General features: G+C 43.3%; 1 protein-coding gene across 3 annotated transcripts in view; it reads right to left on the minus strand.

The window, feature by feature from the left end:
• The window catches only part of LOC118389632 (contactin-4-like), a 229512-nt gene that overhangs the window by 60748 nt on the left and 145550 nt on the right, over positions 1-23214 (minus strand). For all 3 annotated transcript variants that reach the window (XM_052526622.1, XM_052526620.1, XM_052526621.1), the window contains exons 6-9: positions 22508-22711; positions 18640-18742; positions 18119-18303; positions 1829-1968 (exon numbers count right to left, since the gene is read on the minus strand). In XM_052526622.1, coding sequence (XP_052382582.1) covers positions 1829-1968; positions 18119-18303; positions 18640-18742; positions 22508-22711 — 632 coding nt within the window. The remainder of the gene's footprint in view (positions 1-1828; positions 1969-18118; positions 18304-18639; positions 18743-22507; positions 22712-23214) is intronic.

Raw genomic sequence — 23214 nt, forward strand, 5'->3', positions numbered from 1 at the left:
AAACAAAAACGCACATAGTTTGCTGTCATTTCAGCTGCTTAATGTGATTGTGTGACAGCTTTAGTTGGCTAGCTAGCAAAGGAGAAGAAACGTTAGCTTAGCTATCCTCAATAGCTATAGTATTAACTCAACAATCAGTTGGTTGTTGCCTATTTATACATTATTTATTAAATAATTATTTATTGAAGTTCTTGTCTCTCGTCATCATTGAACCTCTGCTAGAGCTACATGCCAATAACTTGTTTACATGGAAATGAAAAGAATGACCAACTAGGTCAAAACATGAGAATAGAATTAACAACTAGCCTGTTTTGTTAGCGTCTTCAGAACCTCAGCACTAACAACTGACTTTTGCTCTGACTATATCATCTGGTGGAAAGACTAAATAAAATAAATTGACTCATTAAAAAATTTTTTTTAATGAAAATATGTTGTTAATATAACATAAAAAAAAAAAAATATATATATATATATATATATATATATATATAAAAGCAATAATACAATTGAACCCCCTTAGTTGGGAGCTATCACACAATAATCCCCGGGTTCTCATGCCTTATTGCTTAAATAACTGGCTAGCTACAGTCGATCTAGGATGCACAAAAGTCACTGTGTTTAAGGGGCTCTTCTCCTTTTTCTCCATTGGTGGTACAGGAGTAATGACTTCACTCTAAGAAGAGAGATTTTACTAGAAGATTACGACGCTCTAAGACCAGCATAAAATTGTAGACACTTAACAAACCAGAGCCAAGCAGACACTTTCAGGATAATCAAAATCCTGTTAGATAAGTGTTGTTCTGGGGAACTGAACAGTTTAAAGCCATGCACTAAAGGAATAAAGGTGATATCTAGCCAAATTGTGTTTAGATCTTTTCCTTTTTACAACGAAGTAAACCATGGACCCATATACTAGGAAAGCAGGCTGAACAAGCCAAGTGGGTGCACACTGCTTTTGCAAGGTTTATAACAGTAATTTAAGTTCATAAAACTATCTGCAGTGAAATGAGAATGGTGTCTGTTGTGCATGATGCCTTTCTATCTGAACACACTAACGTTGCATCCGCCTGAATCAGCACAAATTCTGAGCATCTATACATTAGGTAAAGAGATAAATCAAACTCGAGAAAAACAATGGGGCAGCAGGGTAGCCTAGTGGTTAGAGTGTTGGACTAGTAACCGGAAGGTTGCAAGTTCAAATCCCCGAGCTGACAAGGTCCAAATCTGTCAAACCCTGAACAGGCAGTTAACCCACTGTTCCTAGGCCGTCATTGAAAATAAGAATTTGTTCTTAACTGACTTGCCTAGTAAAATGGAAATGCCATGGAAACAAGATGCCGTGGGGGAAACACCCCAAATCTCCTCATTGCCCCCCAGCAAAAAAAAAATGTGCCTACATTTACGCTATTGTTTCAATGTTTATTTCACACTATGTTGAGGTAAAAGTCGGAGTATAATGCTTGTATAGATGTCAACTCCAATACATGTTCATGTCATCGTCACCTACACACTGCATTACAGTTAAAAATGACTTTCTTTATGCTAGCTATACTACCAGCATATTCAAACGGGTGTTAGCATTTAGCAGTCACTTCTTCCATACCTGAAAAGGGACAAATTCTAAATGTTATGCATTGGATTTTAGCAAACACATTGTGGGCCTGTTACAATATTTCAATCATGACGGATTTGACGAATATCCACTTTGTTAGAACAGATTGGTTGAATGTGCACCAATCCAGCATCCTTCTTCTATCCCCCACTGTCTGCATTCCATTGACCTCTTTAATGCATCTATACTGTACACTTCACTCCATATAGGTCTCACCTCCAGTGACTCCAGGTTCTCTCCGTTCTTCATCCACCTATAGGAGGGCTTGGGCTTCCCAGTGGCCTTGCATTCCCACACCAGAGAGTCGTCAATGGGCTTCTGCACATCCTCAGGTTTCTCTATCAGATGTGGAGGGGCTGCAGGGTCAAAAAAACATTGTGGTGAATTAGAACATACTCACACAGATAATATATCTTACAGGTAGACTATACTCCTTATATTTCTAAAATAATGTACAGGATTTTGAAATTATACAATATATATAATTATACTGATCCTATACTAAGATACATTTGTGTTATCTATTTCAGTAGCACATACAAATGTAGGATCTTAATTTGTAACAGTAATTTTCTACAGCAGGAAAATAATCCTGAAGCAACTGGAATTCTGAATTATTATGTGGATTATAATTATAGACATGTTTGTAGGTCTTGATACATTTTTCAAGTCTGAAATTTCAAAGTGGAAATGACAAATTACAGAAGCCTTTTTAAACCTCAAATACACAACACATTATACATTTCCTGCTATGCAGGAAAGTTCTCCTACAACAGTGATCAAATGAAGATCCTACATCTGTATAATGAACCTAACACTTGGATAGTAATGCACCATTTACTCCATCTGCTGTATTTTTAGGTTCCTCTACTTACGTCCAAGCATAAGATCAATTTGCATTGCATTGACCTTATGCTTAAACAGAAGTACAACCTAAAAATACAGCAGATGGGGTAAATGGTACATGACTATCCAAGTGTTAGGTTTATTAATACAAGCCAGATGTATTAGTGTGTCCATGGGTGGAAAAAAAGGTGGCATCTAGAACAAAAAAGGGCTCCTTGGCTGTCCCCATAGGAGAACACTTTAACTGTCCCCATAGGTGAACCCTCTGAAGAAGCCTTTTCTGTTCCAGATAGAACACTTTTGTGTTCCATGAGGTACCCTTTCAACAGAGACCCAAAAGAGCTCTACTTGGAACCAAAAAGGGTTTTCCTATGGGGACAGCCACAAAATCCTCTTGGAACACTTTTTTACAAGAGTATACAGTACAGTGCCATAAAATACCTCTCCCAAAACCATTGAAGTAAATGATGGTGCAATTATACAGGAGATGCATTGATTCCTACTCTAACTTCCAAGTAACTCATGACTGGTTAACGAATTAGTGAGGAGCAAAATGAGGAATATAAACCTCCAGATTTACTATCCTCATAACTATCCATGTTGTGGATGATGCTATAATCCTCTATCACACCAGGCCATTGTCACACCATACGTTTCCATTACACAGAACCTAAATAATGCCATACTGCCCGACTGACCTGTGAGGTGATTTATCTGTAATAGTACATACAAATCCAACTCTAATTGTGTTCCTGCTTCAGCTCAGCTTGCTTTCAACAATTTCAAGATGACACAGTGAGGAATCCAATAGTAATTGCAAATGTATCCCTATCCCTTCTGTGTGTATTTGTGATGCATGTGTGTGTGAGAGCAAAAATAGAGAGAGGGAAAGAAATGTCTGTGGGTCTCTGTGTGTGGCTGGGTATTAAGAGGGTAGCCAGTGTGAGATAGCAGAAAGAGAGAGAGGGGTACTTTGAGACTCCATTATCACCAGTCATTCAGCATCACATCCATGCCAGTGCAATCTAACAGAGGATCCTCGTGGCCATGCTCCAACCTCTCCACCCCCCACGACCCCATTGTTGTTGTTGTTGTTTTTATCCTTGTCAGGGCCGCTCACTCCATCCCTCACCCACTGTGAACGTATCGACTCTCAGTCAAAGATCACAAAATGAAAACAGGCAGCCCATCCCTGGCTGCATCAGGCCCGGTGTGCACACAATCAGCCAAAACATTTCAAATCAACCGGCTAAAGCAAAGAGGGAGATTGGGGATAGGCAAAAGGGGAATCAGAGAAAAGGACTTAGGACAAAGTTTTTACGTGCATTATCTTGAGATACTACTTATTGTAGGAAAGTATGAAATAAACTGCAGTGGCATATGCATATTTAGTTGTATTAATCTCCAGAGTAGGCAACCTTTTAGAATGCAAATGATCCATGATCATTAGTCGCTGTGTTTTGATTTAATACTCATAATCATTATACCTGGCAAATATCGACATGTCAAAATGATCTCTCCAATCAAGAGTAAGACAATAGAGATGCATTTAAATGTAGCTTTGACTAACATTTATTTTTTATTTTTTTTATTTCACCTTTATTTAACCAGGTAGGCAAGTTGAGAACAAGTTCTCATTTACAATTGCGACCTGGCCAAGATAAAGCAAAGCAGTTCGACAGATACAACGACACAGAGTTACACATGGAGTAAAACAAACATACAGTCAATAATACAGTATAAACAAGTCTATATACAATGTGAGCAAATGAGGTGAGAAGGGAGGTAAAGGCAAAAAAGGCCATGGTGGCAAAGTAAATACAATATAGCAAGTAAAACACTGGAATGGTAGTTTTGCAATGGAAGAATGTGCAAAGTAGAAATAAAAATAATGGGGTGCAAAGGAGCAAAATAAATAAATAAATTAAATACAGTTGGGAAAGAGGTAGTTGATTGGGCTCAATTATAGGTGGGCTATGTACAGGTGCAGTAATCTGTGAGCTGCTCTGACAGTTGGTGCTTAAAGCTAGTGAGGGAGATAAGTGTTTCCAGTTTCAGAGATTTTTGTAGTTCGTTCCAGTCATTGGCAGCAGAGAACTGGAAGGAGAGGCGGCCAAAGAAAGAATTGGTTTTGGGCGTGACTAGAGATATACCTGCTGGAGCATGTGCTACAGGTGGGAGATGCTATGGTGACCAGCGAGCTGAGATAAGGGGGGACTTTACCTAGCAGGGTCTTGTAGATGACATGGAGCCAGTGGGTTTGGCGACGAGTATGAAGCGAGGGCCAGCCAACGAGAGCGTACAGGTCGCAATGGTGGGTAGTATATGGGGCTTTGGTGACAAAACGGATTGCACTGTGATAGACTGCATCCAATTTGTTGAGTAGGGTATTGGAGGCTATTTTGTAAATGACATCGCCAAAGTCGAGGATTGGTAGGATGGTCAGTTTTACAAGGGTATGTTTGGCAGCATGAGTGAAGGATGCTTTGTTGCGAAATAGGAAGCCAATTCTAGATTTAACTTTGGATTGGAGATGTTTGATATGGGTCTGGAAGGAGAGTTTACAGTCTAACCAGACACCTAAGTATTTGTAGTTGTCCACGTATTCTAAGTCAGAGCCGTCCAGAGTAGTGATGTTGGACAGGCGGGTAGGTGAAGGTAGCGATCGGTTGAAGAGCATGCATTTAGTTTTACTTGTATTTAAGAGCAATTGGAGGCCACGGAAGGAGAGTTGTATGGCATTGAAGCTTGCCTGGAGGGTTGTTAACACAGTGTCCAAAGAAGGGCCGGAAGTATACAGAATGGTGTCGTCTGCGTAGAGGTGGATCAGAGACTCACCAGCAGCAAGAGCGACCTCATTGATGTATACAGAGAAGAGAGTCGGTCCAAGAATTGAACCCTGTGGCACCCCCATAGAGACTGCCAGAGGTCCGGACAGCAGACCCTCCGATTTGACACACTGAACTCTATCAGAGAAGTAGTTGGTGAACCAGGCGAGGCAATCATTTGAGAAACTAAGGCTGCCTAGTCTGCCGATGAGGATGTGGTGATTGACAGAGTCGACAGCCTTGGCCAGATCAATGAATACGGCTGCACAGTAATGTTTCTTATCGATGGCGGTTAAGATATCGTTTAGGACCTTGAGCGTGGCTGAGGTGCACCCATGACCAGCTCTGAAACCAGATTGCATAGCAGAGAACGCATGGTGAGATTCGAAATGGTCGGTAATCTGTTTGTTGACTTGGCTTTCGAAGACCTTAGAAAGGCATGGTAGGATAGATATAGGTCTGTAGCAGTTTGGGTCAAGAGTGTCCCCCCCTTTGAAGAGGGGGATGACCGCAGCTGCTTTCCAATCTTTGGGAATCTCAGACGACACGAAAGAGAGGTTGAACAGGCTAGTAATAGGGGTGGCAACAATTTCGGCAGATAATTTTAGAAAGAAAGGATCCAGATTGTCTAGCCCGGCTGATTTGTAGTGGTCCTGATTTTGCAGATTTTTTCAGAACATCAGCTGAATGGATTTGGGAGAAGGAGAAATGGGGAAGGCTTGGGCGAGTTGCTGTTGGGGGTGCAGTGCTGTTGACCGGGGTAGGAGTAGCCAGGTGGAAAGCATGGCCAGCCGTAGAAAAATTCTTATTGAAATTCTCAATTATGGTGGATTTATCAGTGGTGACAGTGTTTCCTATCTTCAGTGCAGTGGGCAGCTGGGAGGAGGTGTTCTTATTCTCCATGGACTTTACAGTGTCCCAGAACTTTTTTGAGTTAGTGTTGCAGGAAGCAAATTTCTGCTTGTTAAAGCTAGCCTTGGCTTTTCTAACTGCCTGTGTATAATGGTTTCTCGCTTCCCTGAACAGCTGCATATCACGGGGGCTGTTCGATGCTAATGCAGAACGCCATAGGATGTTTTTGTGTTGGTTAAGGGCAGTCAGGTCTGGGGAGAACCAAGGGCTATATCTGTTCCTGGTTCTAAATTTCTTGAATGGGGCATGTTTATTTAAGATGGTTCGGAAGGCATTTAAAAAAAATATCCAGGCATCCTCTACTGACGGGATGAGATCAATATCCTTCCAGGATACCCCGGCCAGGTCGATTAGAAAGGCCTGCTCGCTGAAGTGTTTCAGGGAGCGTTTTACAGTGATGAGTGGAGTTCGTTTGACCGCTGACCCATTACGGATGCAGGCAATGAGGCAGTGATCGCTGAGATCTCGGTTGAAGACAGCAGAGGTGTATTTAGAGGGGAAGTTGGTTAGGATGATATCTATGAGGGTGCCCGTGTTTAAGGCTTTGGGGAGGTACCTGGTTGGTTCATTGATAATTTGTGTGAGATTGAGGGCATCAAGTTTAGATTGTAGGATGGCTGGGGTGTTAAGCATGTTCCAGTTTAGGTCGCCTAGCAGCACGAGCTCTGAAGATAGATGGGGGGCAATCAGTTCACATATGGTGTTCAGAGCAGAGCTGGGGGCAGAGGGTGGTCTATAGCAGGCGGCAACGGTGAGAGACTTGTTTTTAGAGAGGTGGATTTTTAAAAGTAGAAGTTTAAATTGTTTGGGTACAGACCTGGATAGTAGGACAGAACTCTGCAGGCTATCTTTGCAGTAGATTGCAACACCGCCCCCTTTGGCAGTTCTATCTTGTCTGAAAATGTTGTAGTTTGGAATTAAAATTTCAGAATTTTTGGTGGTCTTCCTAAGCCAGGATTCAGACACAGCTAGCACATCCGGGTTGGCAGAGTGTGCTAAAGCAGTGAATAGAACAAACTTAGGGAGGAGGCTTCTAATGTTAACATGCATGAAACCAAGGCTATTACGGTTACAGAAGTCGTCAAAAGAGAGCGCCTGGGGAATAGGAGTGGAGCTAGGCACTGCAGGGCCTGGATTCACCTCTACATCGCCAGAGGAACATAGGAGGAGTAGAATAAGGGTGCGGCTAAAAGCAATAAGAATTGGTTGTCTAGAACGTCTGGAACAGAGAGTAAAAGGAGGTTTCTGGGGGCGATAAAATAGCATCAAGGTATAATGTACAGACAAAGGTATGGTAGGATATGAATACAGTGGAGGTAAACCTAGGTATTGAGTGATGAAGAGAGAGATATTGTCTCTAGAAACATCATTGAATCCAGGAGATGTCATTGCATGTGTGGGTGGTGGAACTAATAGGTTGGATAAGGTATAGTGAGCAGGACTAGAGGCTCTACAGTGAAATAAGCCAATAAACACTAACCAGAACAGCAATGGACAAGACACATTGACATTAAGGAGAGGCATGCTTAGTCGAGTGATCAAAAGGGTCCAGTGAGTGGAGCGGTTGGTTGGGGGTCACTGTGATTTAGACAGCTAGCCAGGCCATCGGTAGCAAGCTAGCATAGGATGGAGGTCTGTTATTAGCCACCTCTTGCATTCCGTCAGTAGATTAGTGGGGTTCCGTGTGGTAGAGTTGATTAATCCAAATCACACAACAACAACAAAAATAAAAACAATAGATATAGTTATAAAGACCCAAGAAGAAAACATAATAATAATAAAAATAAATAAATTGTCCGATTGTCTATTCAGATAGCAGCCGGTAAGACAACTAACGGTTAGCAGGCCGCAGATGGGCTTTCAGGTAACGTTGCGACGGTGGAGCCAGCCGGATCTCCTTCGGGTAGATAACGTCGGCAGTCCAGTTGTGAAGGGCCGGTGGGGCTCCGCGTAGGCAGTAAAACGGGTCCGGATAGGTGACTGCAGCCCCGGAGTGATTGATGGAACTCAGGAGTGATTGACGGAGCTGGCTAGCTCCGGAATAATTGATGTTTGCTCCGGAATCGACGAAAGCCACACACACACACACGGATAGCAGCTAGCTAGCTGTGAGATCCGGGTATGAATGTCCAGAGAGCAGTTGAAATCCAGGGACATGGAGAGAAAAATTGGTCCGGTATGTTCCGTTCCGAGCCGCGCTGCGCCGTACAAAACTGGCGATAGATTTTCGAGCTAAAGGATAGCTGATTACCACAAACCGTGGTTAGCTGAATACTAACGATTTGCCAGTAAAGAAGCTAACTAGCTTCTGAACTAGCTTCTGATTAGCTTCTGGCTTGCTCCTGGCTAGCTTCTGGCTAGTTTCTGGCTCGCTTCTTGGAATTTCTGGCTAGCTTCTTGGAGGATTACAGATTTGAGGTAAATAATACTTTTTTATAAATATAAATTGGTAAGGCATGAAATAATTATTATCATTTACCTTGTAAAAACACAAGATGTGCAAGACCCAGAAGAACCCAATTAAAGCATTAGCATATAACTGCTAAGAAACTCTCAAATAATGCCTTCATCTCTTTTCTAGGCAGAAAGCTGATGCTTTCACAGCTTTGTGGCTGCAGGTTGTACTGATGTACACAAGATACATTTTTCCATTCCATGATTCTGACACACTGCTGACGAATGTCTCAAAAGCTTAATTCAAGCAGACTTAAAAATAAGATTACGGATGTGTATCAACCTGGCAGAGAGTTGGAGAGAGACAGAGAGAGACACTTTTTACTTTTTGTCTTTCTTTAATGAAACATTCTCATTTCATTAAAACCTCACCCCCCCCCCCTTAAAATAAAACACCAAAAATATATCCTGTACTGCGTACATGTGTACCATACTCACTTTTCCCTCTTCCACACGATACAAAACCACACCACACATCACAATAACCCCCACAAAAATCACCACTTCTACAACCGTATATCCCAGCTATACAGACAGCACCCTCAACACATCTCCTTATCATTTTATAGAACTCAAATTCGACCCTAAAGCGCAGACCATCCCATTAAACAATAGTAAAGGGTTTGTTATCCCCCATACCTTTGACCATGTTCCTCCTTGTTATCCAAATAACCAACTTTGCCTGAGCAAACAGAAAATTCAACAACAAACATTTGGCCTTTTCCTTATTTGAATACCTGTACCCCATTATAAACATCCCAACAGTAAAAACTACCCCCAACCTCTCACACAGACACAGACATTCCAACAGAGACATTAATGGCATTAACCTGGCGCACACAGAAAACACATGAAGCACAGTTTCTCTCATAACACAGAAAGGACTCCCCTGCCCGACTCCCGGTTCAATCTGTGCCAACCAGCTGTTAGTGGCCAGGGCTCCATGTAGAACCCTCCACTGGAGGTCCCCTGACCTCTATGGTGCTGGGGGTTTGTAGAGCCCCCACCATCTAAAACCCACCATACTCTCCTCCCCACATACCCCCTGCCACTGATGTTCCTTCACTCCTGTTAGGCTCCTAATGTTCCTCACCTTAATGCAGAGGTTGTAGAGGGCTTTACCCTCCCCCCTCAAACTCCCCCAGACTCGGAATGTTAAAATCTAACAAGTCCTCCAGACCCCTTTGCCAGTCCCCAGTCTCTGCCATCACATGCAGTGGCGGAAACAATGGTGGCCCCTCCCCCTTTGGCTGCTTGAACATCCCCCTTACCGGCTCAGACAGTGCCTCCTGGACCTCCTCCAGGAATCTCTCCAACAGCCTAAGATACGTTATTCCTGTTTGTTGTGCCAGGACTTCCGGAGTTTTCCACCCCTCCTCTCCCATCAGTCACAGGTCACCCAGCCTTAGTAAGCCCGCTGCCATCATTTGCCTCTGCAGGGTGGCCGACTGAACCGATTTCAAAGGGATGGCTGGGTTGTGGAAGATAGGCTCCTCCCACATCCACACCCACAGCCCAGGCTCCAAACCCCCTTCTCATGTGGGCCTTAGCAGCTGCCAGGCCCTCAGAGTAAAAATCAGAGAGAACTGCTGTACTCAGCCTCTCCAGCCTCATGAGGAACAGCTGCCGGTCCAACCCTAATCCGCCAGCTCTTCTCAGCAGTGCGCATGCGGGTTCCCTCAAGCCAACATTAGTGTGGTACAGCAGTCTCTGTGCCGCCTTTAGTAGGAATGCAGCCATCCTGCTCTCCAGTTCCACCAGGCCCTGTCCTCCTTCATGGATGGTAATGTACACCACTGCCGCCCTCAGCCAGTGATGGACCGACCAGAAAAAGTCCACCAGCTTGCGAGGGGGGGGGTGAGGACAGGAAGTTGTCACCAGGTTGTTGATTATCAGCAACCTCCCTCCTTATGGCACTTGGGGCTGGAGCCACCTCCACCTGGCCAGTCTTGACACCACTGCCTACGACAGAGCTTTGCTTTTGCAGTTTACCTTAGTTGACGAAGCTCCTTTGTACACCTTCAGACTGGTCTCTTAATGCCTGCATATCTTGCCCATCCCTGACCATCACAGAAATGTCATCTGCATACACTGACACTGCCATGCCTGTCACCACACCCATTCCTGTACAACACACTCCCTGCAGTTTCCGGCGTAGCAGGCCCAAAAAAGGCTTAATGGCTTAATAGTGTATAATAATAATAATATATAATAATAATAATAGTGTATATAACTGCCCCGATAGAGGGCATCCTTGTCTAATGCCCTGTCTCACCCAGATTGGCCTACTGAGCCCCCCTCCCACCTTGACCATACATGACGCCCCAGCGTACAACAGCTTCTCACAGGTCAAAAAACTCAGACGCATTCAATCAACACGCAATAGAAGTCTAGTCCAATTATTCCCCAGAATTGTTTATAAAACTCCACTGGGAGTCCATTGACCCCTGGTGCACGACTGGGGGACATCTGGGTTATGGCCTCTGCCAGTTCATGGGACACCAGAGGAATGTCCAATTCATCCCTCTGTGTCAGAGAGAGCTTAGGGAGTTCTACAAACAAGACCTGAGCACACATAGGATCACACATTTCTGCCCTATACAACTCAGTATAAAACTCCACCGTTCGCTAACACATCTCACCCACCACAGAGGTCACCCGCCCATCAGACAGCCGTAGACAATGCATACCCTTGGCTTCACCGCTCTGTCTTTCCAAACCAAAGGAGGAAGAGCTGGGAGTATCCATCTCCTTGAGCATGGAGAACCTAGCTCTTACAAGTGCTCCCTTTGCTTTAACCTGTTGAGTGTAGGGGGCAGTATTTTGATGTTTGGATGAAAAACATACCCAAATCAAACTATTTCTCAGGCCCAGAATCTAGAATATGCATATAATTGTCAGATTAGGATAGAAAACCCTCTAATATCCAACCCGGAAGTGCTGTTTTTCCTGAAAGCTCTCTGTTCCATTGCCTGCCTTCGCTCCATTTAAAGAGATATCAACCAGATTCCTTTTCCAATGGCTTCCACGTGTTGTGAACAGTTTTTAGACATAGTTTCAGGCTTTTATTTAGAAAAAAGAGCGAGAAAGAACACATCGCGTCATTGTATGGCTGGGTGCCAGCAGCGTTTTGCATGCGCAACAGCTTGAAGCAGACATTTTCTCTCTCTCTCCTATTGAAGAAGGTACAGTCCAGTTGAAATATTATCCATGATATATTGTAAAAACAACCTGAGTATTGATAATAATAAACATTTGACATGTTTCTACGAACTTTACGGATACTATTTGGAATTTTCGTCTGCCCGGTCGTGACCGCTCGAGCATGTGGATTTCTGAACATAACGCGCCAACCAAATGGAGGTATTTTGGAGATAAAAATAATCTTAATGGAACAAAAGGACCATTTATTGTGTAACTGTGAGTCTTGTGAGTGCAAACATCCGAAGATCATCAAAGGTAAGCGATTCATTGTATTGCTTTTCTGACTTTTGTGACCAATCTACTTGGCTGCTAGTTGTTTCTAATGTTTTGACTGCTGAGAGAGATGTCCTTACATAAACGCTTGGTATGCTTTCGCCCAAAAGCTTTTTTTAAATCTGACACGCCAGGTGGATTAACAACAAGCTAAGCTGTGTTTTGCTATATTGCACTTGTGATTTCATGACAATTAAATATTTTTAGTAATTTAATTTGAATTTGGCGCTCTGCAATTCAGCGGATGTTGACGAAAATGATCCCGGTAACGGGGTGGGTGCATCAAGAAGTTAACAGACTGATTGCCTTGAGATAGAAGCTGTTTTTCAGTCTCTTGGTTCCAGCTTTGATGCACCTGTACTGACCTCGCCTTCTGGATGATCTGTAAAAGTTTGTGAGGGTTTTAGGTGCCAAGCCAAATTTCTTCAGCCTCTTGAGGTTGAAGAGGTGCTGTTGCACCTTCTTCACCACACTGTCTGTGTGGAAGGGCCATTTCAGATTGTCAGTGATGTGTACGCCGAGGAACTTGAAGCTCTCCACCTTCTCTACTGAGGTCGTATCGATGTGGATAGGGGGGTGCTCCCTCTGCTGTTTCCTGAAGTCCACAATCATCTCCTTTGTTTTGTTGACATTGAGTAAGAGGTTATTTTCCTGGCACCTCACTCCCAGAGCCCTCACCTCCTCCCTGTAGGCTGTGTCGGCATTGATGTTAATCAAGCCTACTAATGTTGTGTCGTCTGCAAACTTGATGTTTGAGTTGGAGGCGTGATTTGAAATGCAATCATGGGTGAACAGGGAGTACAGGAGGGGGCTGAGCAAGCACCCTTGTGGGGGCACAGTGGTGAGGATCAGCGAAGTGGATCAGCGAAGTGGAGGTGTTGTTTCCTACCTTCACCACCTGGGGGCAGCCCGTTGCACAGGACGGGGTTCAGACCCAGGGCCTAGAGCTTAATGATGAGCTAGGAGGGTACTAGGGTGTTGAAAGCTGAGCTATAGTCAATGAACAGCATTCTTATTCATCTTGTCCAGATGGGACAGGGCAATGTGCAGTGCGATGATGATTGCATCGTCTGTGGATCTATTGGGGCGGTAAGCACATTGAAGTGGGTCTAGAGTGACAGGTAAGGTAGAGGTGATATGATCATTGACTAGTCTTTCAAAGCACTTCATGATGACAGAAGTTCTGACGTGGAAACTCTGACGAAGGCCATGTGGGGACATCAGACTGGGATAGGGAGAGATTGAATATGTCTGTAAATATTTTGGCCATAATGACCATCGTTATGTTTGGAGGAAAAAGGGGGAGGCTTGCAAGCCGAAGAACACCATCCCAACGGTGAAGCACAGAGGTGGCAGCATCATGTTCTCGGGGTGCTTTGCTGCAGGAGGGACTGGTGCACTTCACAAAATAGATGGCGACATGAGGAAGCAAAATTATGTGGATATATTGAAGCAACATCTCAAAACATCAGTTATAGTTTGGTCGCAAATTGATCTTCCAAATGGACACTGACCCCAAGCATACTTCCAAAGTTGTGGCCAAATGGCTTAAGGACAACCAAGTCAAGGTATTGCAGTGGCCACCACAAAGCCCTGACTTCAATCCTATAGAACATTTGTGGGAAGAACTGAAAAAGCGTGTGCGAGCAAGGAGGCCTACAAATCTGACTCAGTTATACCAGCTGTTAGGAGGAATGGGCCAAAATTCACCCAATTTATTCTGGGAAGCTTGTGGAAGTTAAACAATTTAAAGCCAATGCTACCAAATACTAATTGAGTGTATGCTAACTTCTCACCCACTGGGAATGTCAATGAAAGAAATAAAAGCTGAAATAAATAATTCTCTCAACTATTATTCTGACATTTCACATTCTTAAAATAAAGTGGTGATCCTAGCTGACCAAAGACAGGGAATAGGGAATGTTTACTAGGATTAAATGTCAGGAATTGTGAAAAACTGAGTTTAAATGTATTGGGCTAAATTGTATGTAAACTTTCAACTTGTGTTGGGATGTTTACTTCTCCAAACATCCACTAGGTCGAACTGATTAATGATGTCCCTTAACACTCCCACTGATATTGAATGAGGCTCTTCCCCATTTCTGTCTTTCGTAAAATCCATTTTACAGTTCCAGTCCCCGCCGACCACCAGCATTTCCTCAGGCGCTACCTGTGAGAGTTCCTGTCTAAGACTCCCAAATATAATCCCTCTCTCTCTCCCCATGTTAGGTGCATACACATGTATAAAGACAAAACAATATTGTTAATTTCTGATTTTACAGCAAGCAGCACACACCACCTTTGAGGAGCACATTTTTACAGACAGACCCAGTACAAAAAGGACTGCCACCCTTGCACTAAAATTTGCCCCATGGCTCAACACGCTTGCTCCTTTCCACAAGAGCCTCCAATCGACTTCATTCACCACATCACTATGCGTCTCCTGCAGAAACAACAGTACTTTTTTTGTTTTACATATTCACCCAACACACTCCTCTTTCCCGTATCTCTGGCGCCATTTATATTGAGCGAGCCTACCCGAAGTGTCTCCATCAGAAGTGGGAGAAAAGCCAGCAAAGAAAGAGACCAATAACAAAGCTCAAAAATCCCCAGTGCCAGAAAGAAACTATTAATCTAAACAGTGTCTGAAGGTTGACCCTTACGCACTGTTGTGACCCACTTCCAACCTAAACCGTTTCCTGGGTGAGAGGACACCATGCCCCTCATTTTTCATAGTATGTACTGATCTTACAAACTTTCTCGGATCAGAAAAAAAAGCCTCAAGATTAACTTTTTTCCCCTTGGTCTCATTCCGGAACCTTGTCAGTTCTCTCAATGTGTACTTTGACCCCTTTGCTTGACTGGCTGTCAGCTCTGGACCCATTGAAGAAAAAAAACCTCATCATTCTTTTCCTCAGACTCACTTTCCTCCTCATCTCCATCTCCCATCCTGACCACCTGCCCTTCCTCTCTGGTCAGGGCATCCCCCCCAGCACCAGGCAAAGGTTCCATGGTGCCTTTGATCACACCAGCCTCTCCCCTCCCACCTCCTTCTTCTCCCCCTTCTCCACACTTCCCCACTATACTCTCCTCATCCACTAGCATAACCTGACGAGGCCCAGCCTCATCCACATCACCCTCCATAGCATGACTAGGCCCAGTCTCACCTACACCACCATCCATAGCATGACTAGACCCAGCCTCAGCGACCCACCATCCATAGCATGACTAGACCCAGCCTCAGCTACACCACCATCCATAGCATGACTAGACGCAGCCTCATCTACCCCACCATCCATAGCATGATTAGATTCAGCCTCCACTACACCACCATCCATAGCATGACTAGACCCAGCCTCATCTACCCCACCATCCATAGCATGATTAGATCCAGCCTCCACTACACCACCATCCATAGCATGACTAGACCCAGCCTCAGCTACACCACCATCCATTGCATAACTAGACCCGGGCCTCAGCTACCCCACCACCCATAGCATGATTAGATCCAGCCTCCACTACACCACCATCCATAGCATGACTAGATCCAGCCTCCACTACACCACCATCCATAGCATGACTAGATCCAGCCTCAGCTACCCCACCATCCATAGCATGACTAGATCCAGCCTCAGCTACACCACCATCCATAGCATGACTAGATCCAGCCTCAGCTACACCACCATCCATAGCATGACTAGATCCAGCCTCCACTACACCACCATCCATAGCATGACTAGTCCCAGCCTCAGCTGTCTGCAGCTCATTGTCCCCTGCACGTTGACCTCGATTAGAACCCCTCCCCATGCCTCACTTTAAAATGCACATTTAGCTGTTGCTCATTGTTTTCAGAAACATAAACACTTGCCTCCGGAATGAAACAACGTGCTTAACGGCATTTGCCTGAAAACCTCCCAACAGTACACGAAAACCGCTAGCAAACTTACCGAACGACTCAGCTCTTTCCTGATTTGATCATCCGTAAAATACGGAGGCAAATTTGCAACTACCACCCTTGTCGAAGGGGTAGAAAGAGGCGAAATTGGCACCAACACGCCCCTTACAAATATACCACTAGCAATTAGCCTACCAACCAAATGTTCCCTTTTCATGAACACAAACACAGCTTTGTTCATTCCGGAAGCGGAATGTATAAATTCAGCTCCTACCTGTTCACTGACTGTGAGCAGAACCTCCTCTACTTTAACTCCGTTCTCAGGAATGCACCTGAATCCATGCCGTATCGACAGCGTCTCCTCCACGCTAGGCTGAGAAGCCATCGCACACACCACACCTTCCAAACCCCAGGAAACTAACAATGTCCTCTTCCACCCTAACTTTGAAAAAACCTGTGGATACCGCTAAAACAAAGTGCATTAACCCAAGATAATTAATTAGAACTGAGCCCTTCAGACTAAACACTCAAACTCCAAAAAACGTCCAGCATGCACTGCAAGAGATAGAGAGAGAAAGCACATTGAAATAGGGCAGACCTGCTGCTAATATGGTCAACCTATCCCCTGTAGCTCACAGCCAGAGCAACACTGCAGGGAGCTTGGAGGCAGGCACGTTGTAAATAATGCCAAATTGTTTAATGCACAGAAAGAGTTATTCCTGACAGCTGACAGAGCCTGACTTACACATCACAGGGGCATAGAGATGGGAAACCAATTGAAGGAGAGATATTCAGTTGAATTTGGAAGAAAATCAAGAGATCATAAATATTTACCCGCACGGAAATAGATGGCCTGCATAGAAGTATGTATGTTAGTTATCACCTGCTGTGCTCAGTTTAAAAAAAAACGTTGTTTTGCAATCCCTATAACTATACTGTATATCGTTGCTGCTACAAAAGCGAACATACTTTCATATAATTAGTCCAGACGGCCATCTTTCTTTAGAGTATTTTCCAGCATTTATTTGTGACTGATGCACATTGTGGAATATAAACAATGAAACAACAAGTGTAATAAAAAATGCAGGGAGCCAGACAAGCTATTCTTGTAAATGGGCCATTAGGCATGCAGCGGAGAACGACCCCAGAAGGCAGAGGTAAATCTCAGTGGTGAGGATAGCCTACAGGTACTTACTTAATAAAAGGACGTCTTGTATGAAGAATGCAATCGTATGACTAATAGAGAACAACGGAAGGTCGCAACCCTTCATTTGACTAGACTCCACTCTGACACTGACAGAGCCTTGAGACTGCCTGCTGTGTTATTAGAGGTTAAAATACGGTCTAATGCTGGGGCCAATAGTGACAATAATATTGGTCCTAACAGGGGGAAAAAAATCATTTAGCTAAACTATTTTATTTTTCTCTCAGCTTGAAACATCCTGAATAGACAGTGATGTTTTTGATGATTTTATCTCAATAACCAAGAGAAAGGTTCAATGATAATACAAATAATACATGCATGGGTGACAATGACAGCAAATCCAAAACAGAAATATTCAGCCGCAGGGAATCAGTTGAAGATCTACTTTATTAATTAGAGGATATCACCAGAATACTATCTGAATGAAACAGACAAGAATACAACTAATAACACTAACAAATACATTTCACAACTACTCTTCCTCATCTTCATCCAGATGCTGCACTGCGGATTATTCCGATGGCGTATGTGGCCCTGGTCTAAGTATAGTACATTTAACAGCTTTGATCTCCAGTCAAGTTGGATGTCAATCACAATGCCATCTGGTGGAGACCAATACAAGTCCCACGCACAAGGTCACATCCAAGGTCTCCTCCTCATCCACATCATCATTGCTTTAATCTGGATCAAAATATTATGGGCATCATGGCCTTAATCATTTGGGATGCTCTGTTAAAACAATGCTCCCCCGTGCAAAATGGCCACAGTTGATTACCGATGGCTGTGTTTTAAACCCAGTTAGGTCTCCCTTAGATGCATTTCAATCTGAGCGAAGCTGACACATGCAGCCTTCACTGGTTCAAATACTTATGTGGTTCAGGATCACCTACCGTAGAATGAGAGCTTTCCTTTTACAGTGTTCTTCCCCCTGGAGTTCTCTGCCACACACTCATATGTGCCAGCGTCTTCCTGCTGGAAATAAGGGATTTCCAGGACGCCGCTGGCTTTCCTCACGTCCACTTTCCTAGAAAAGGGGATTCCGTCCACTCTACTCCAGTTTACAGAGGGGACAGGGCTGGAGTAAAGAGGAATGGAAAGAGAAACCTTGTAGCATGTTCATATTACAAACACAAATCATTTGTAATATTACAACCTCACCACAATACTTAACCGAGATGGATTCAATTGATCAGACAAAAAAAACTGGCATGTAGGTAATACACAATTCAGCTAATGTACCAGGAGTCACAGCCCCAACTCTACGAGAAATCTCAGATGTCCAGCACAGCTTCAATCAGAGGAGGGTTGGAGGCATGCAGTGATACATGAAAAATATATCGCAGTTTGTTAATAACTTTTATGCTTTTCATGTATTTGTGTGCCTGTTTAACCAAGCCCAGAGTCCACTTACTTTCCTAATGCAAAACATTCCAGTTTCACTGTCAATCCTTTGGCTACATGGACAATCTCTGGAAACTGAACTTCGATCTTCGGCTCGTATTCACCCATTATACCTGAGGAGGAGTAATTCACAACCAATTATAAGAAAGCAAAAAACAACAACACAGATAATATGATATGTCATTATGTCCGTTGTGTCTACATATGTCCTATAAGCGATTACAATCATACACCTGAGAAGTGGTTCTTTTGGAAAACCAATAACAGGTTCTCATTGTTGCTGGTATTCTCTATCTGCAAATCACATTTCCAGAGGTTTCTCAGCCCAAATGGGCTCTTGAAATGGGAGAAACAAGCCAATTTCATCTCCTTGATATTGTGAAGCACGGTTCCCTGACTGACTGTGAAAGCTCATTTAGATCTGTATCTCCATTGTCTAATACAGCCAGGTAGCCAAGGCCCTATCAGCCATAGTAAATGAGACAGCTGGATGAGGCTCTAATCAGTGATGTAGTCAAGTCACTAAACCTTGAGTCCGAGTTGAGTGCCAAGTCCCTACACTATTAGAAAAAAGGGTTCCAAATGGGTTCTTTGTGGATTAATAGGGTTATACCAAGAACCATTTTCATCTGAAGAAACCTTTTTGGAAGACGATGGTTCTTTGTAAGGCAAGCTCACTGGGCACAGATGTCAATTCAACATCTAATTTTGATTTAAATTTGTTGAGTTTTTAACTAACCTGAATTCAATGTGAAATCAACAACCAAAAATCACCATGTCATTGGATTTAGGTTAAAAGTTGGGTGAAATAAATTCCATTACTGAGAGATGAATTCACCTTTCAGCAGGACAATAACCTAAAACACAAGGCCAAATCTACACAGAAGTTGATTACCCAGAAGATAGTGATTGTTCCTGAGTGGCCAAGTTACAGTTTTGACTTAAATCTGCTTTAAAATCTATGGCAAGACTTGAAAGTGGTGTTTAGCAATGATCAACAACCAATTTGACAAAGCTTGAAGAATTTTGAAAAGAATAATGGACAGATGTTTCACAATCCAGGTGTGGAAATCTCTTAGAGACTTACCCAGAAATATTCAAAGCTGTAATTGCTCCCAAAGGTGATTCTAACACATATTGACTCAGGGGGTTGAATACGTATCTAACAAAGATATATTAGTCCTTTATTTTTTATATATATATATATTTATTAATGTTACATTTTTCTTCCACTATGACATTACTGACTATTTTGTGTTAATCATTGCTTTAAAAAAAAAAAAAAAATGGAATCATTTTAATCCCACCTTGTCAAAACGAAATGTGGAAAAAGTGAAGGGGCACTGTATGTGTGGGAATACTTTGGAACAGATTTTCTAAATTAAAATCACTTGGAGCTGATTTACGGGAGTTTTTACACTCTTTTTTGGGGCTCAGAACACTTTGGGGTCAAAAACACTTGACCCAAATTCAGCACAGAGGCCACCAGTTGGGAAACCCTGCTTTAGAGGATAAAAGGGTTTTTGGTAAAACCCTTCATAGAGGGTTCTAGATAGAACTATTGACAGTTTTTTTACTGTAAATGTGCACAACTGAGCACGGGGACAAGTACATTAGAGTGCCTCACAAGTCCTCAACTGGCAGCTTCATTAAGTAGTACACGCAAAACACCAGTCTCAACATCAACGGTGAAGAGGCGACTCTGGGATGCTGGCCTTCTAGGCAGAGTTGCAAAGAAAAAGCCATATCACTGTCAAGTGTTTGTGTTCTTTTGCACATCTTAATCTTTTATTTTTATTGGCCAGTCTGAGATAATATTTAATGAAGAAGCCAGTTGAGGACTTGTGAGGGGTCAAACTAGACACTCTAATGTACTTGTCCTCTTGCTCAATCTGTAGGTAGGCAGCCGCCTTTCTGTGCTAGTGGTGGCTGTTTAACAATCTGATGGCCTTGAGATATAAGCTATTTTTCAATCTCTCTGTCCCAGCTTTGATGCACCTGTACTGACCTCGCCTTCTGGATGGAAGTGGGGTGAACAGGCAGTGGCTCGGGTGGTTATTGTCCTTGATGATCTTTCTTGCTTTCTTGTGACATTGGGTGTTGTAGGTGTCCTAGAGGGCAGGTAGTTTGCCACCGGTGATGCTTTGTGCAGACCGCACCACCCTCTGGAGAGCCTTGCGGTTGTGGGCGGTGCAGTTGCCGTACCAGGCGGCAATACAGCCTGACAGGATCCTCTCAATTGTGCACCTGTAATGGTTAGTGAGCGTTTTCGGTGACAAGCCACATTTTTTCAGCCTTCTTCACCACACTGTCTGTGTGGTTGGACCATTTCAATTTGTCGATGATATGTACACAGAGGAACTTAAAAGGAACCTTCTCCACTGCTGTTGTGTCGATGTGGATAGGGGGGTGCTCCCTCTTCTGTTTCCTGAATTCCCCAATCATCTCTTTTGTTTTGCTGACATTGAGTGAGAGGTTATTTTTCTGACACCACACTCTGAGGGCACTCACCTCCTCCCTGTAGGCTGTCTCGTCATTGTTGGTAATCAAGCTAACCACTGTTGTGTCATCTGCTAACTTGGTGATTGAGTTGGAGGCGTGCATGGCCATGCTGTCATTGATCAACAGGGAGTACAGGAGGGGGCTGAGAACACCCACCTGTGGGGTCCCAGTGTTGAGGATCAGCAGATTGGAGATGTTGTTTCCTACCTTCACCACCTGGGGGCAGCCCGTCAAGAAGTCCAGGACCCAGTTGCACAGGGCGGAGTCGAGACCCAGGAGTTTGGGTATACACTATAGTGTGGAATGCTAACCTGTAGTCAATGAACAGCATTTGTACATTTGTACATTTGTACATTCCTCTTGTCCAGATGGGATAGGGCAGTGTGCAGTGTGATTTCATTGTCTGTGGAAATATTCGATCGGTAAGCAAATTGAAGTGGGTCTAGCGTGACAGGTAGGGTGGAGGTGATATGATCCTTGACTAGTCTCTCAAAGCACTTCATGATGACAGAAGTGAGTGCTACGGGGCGATAGTAATTTAGTTCAGTTACCTTAGCTTTCTTGAGAAGAGGAACAATGTTTGCCATCTTGAAACATGTGGTATTATTTCATGATAGGTCGGCTGACTACACATAAATGTTTCCCCTGATTCAACCAATTATAGTTGTCTTCATGACCATATTTAATAGGGAGGGTTAATTTACTCATGATCATATCTAAGAGGGATGAATAATTAGCAGTGGTAGTTTTCATGCTAACATACTGAATGTAACACGTGGGTTATGAACCGGGGTCTCCCACAGGATCAACCAACATATTAGCCCATTAGACCAAGATGAAATTCCCTCATGGGCCGAGGGCCGATGCTGGTTTTTGATGTTTGCAGGCGGGTTACATCATCCTGTGACCATGACCAACTCATGTCCGGTACATGTACTTGCGCCTGACATATCAGCTAGATATAACGATTAGAAAAATATATCTGATATTTGTTAAAAGGACTCTTCTGGTTTCAGATTGAGGCCTAAACAGTTGGAGTAAAATATCTACTCATGGCCATGCAAGAAAGCTTTGTCAAAGGCTCTCCAATGAAAATGTATTTTGTCTGAGTGATCTAATTGTTGGCTTTCTCTAACTAATGTTTAACACTATGCAGAGATACAATTATTCATATACTGTATTTTATGATGTATTAATGGTATAGTAGTGTAGTTAATATTACTGACATTTCACCTACTGATTGTGAACAAATTACACTATTCTAATGTGATAGTATTGCACACATTACACAGCACAACAGCCAGAAAATGAACATATGAAATAGCAATATACTGTTTTGATAGGGTGTAAGTGGTTGTCGTAGAACTGGATCTCACCATCACTGCGGAGCACCAAAGGCGTGGGCGGGCCCTGGACTCTGGTTTTGGTGACAGTATTGGTCACCACACAGGTGTAGTTGCCCACATCAGAAGGCTCCACTTTAGCGATGTATAGATTGCCCGTCTCCTGGGAGATAAAGCGTCGTGTGTCCTGCTTCACAAACGAGGGATACTCATTAAAAATCCAGGAGAATGTCAGATCTGTGGAGAAAGGAGAAGAATTGTGTGAGATCAAATACAACTAAAATTACACCAGGGTTTCAGGGTCACGCTGACTCTCCTTATTAGAATAATAACACGGGAGAATAGGGAGAATACCAGTTTTGTCTGGTTGGAATTGATTTGGTGGAGTAGCAGGTGTGTAGGGTTGTTTGATTCTTCACCCTCCAAAGGGGTTGCAGAATCATCACAGAGCTACATGCTAGGGTGAAAATTAATGATGGTCTGAGTGTGATGAGTTAGGAGGTGCTCTAATTATCTGGACACATTTCAAAATGAATATTGTTTGTGTGGCAGGGTTTCTTTGATAAAAAAAAAATATTGCATTTTGACAAAATCAGAGGACATTTTGTAGATAATACAAGGCCTTGAGATTGGCTGAAGGTTTTATTTCACAGAGAAAACAAACTTTAAACATTCTAAGTTGTTAAGAATGACCGACCAAGTTCGGGTTTGGTTTTTCTAGCACACAGTTGGACAGCAGA

The sequence above is a fragment of the Oncorhynchus keta genome, chromosome 10 (genome assembly GCF_023373465.1).
Source record: "Oncorhynchus keta strain PuntledgeMale-10-30-2019 chromosome 10, Oket_V2, whole genome shotgun sequence".
Taxonomy (NCBI): Eukaryota; Metazoa; Chordata; class Actinopteri; order Salmoniformes; family Salmonidae; genus Oncorhynchus; species Oncorhynchus keta.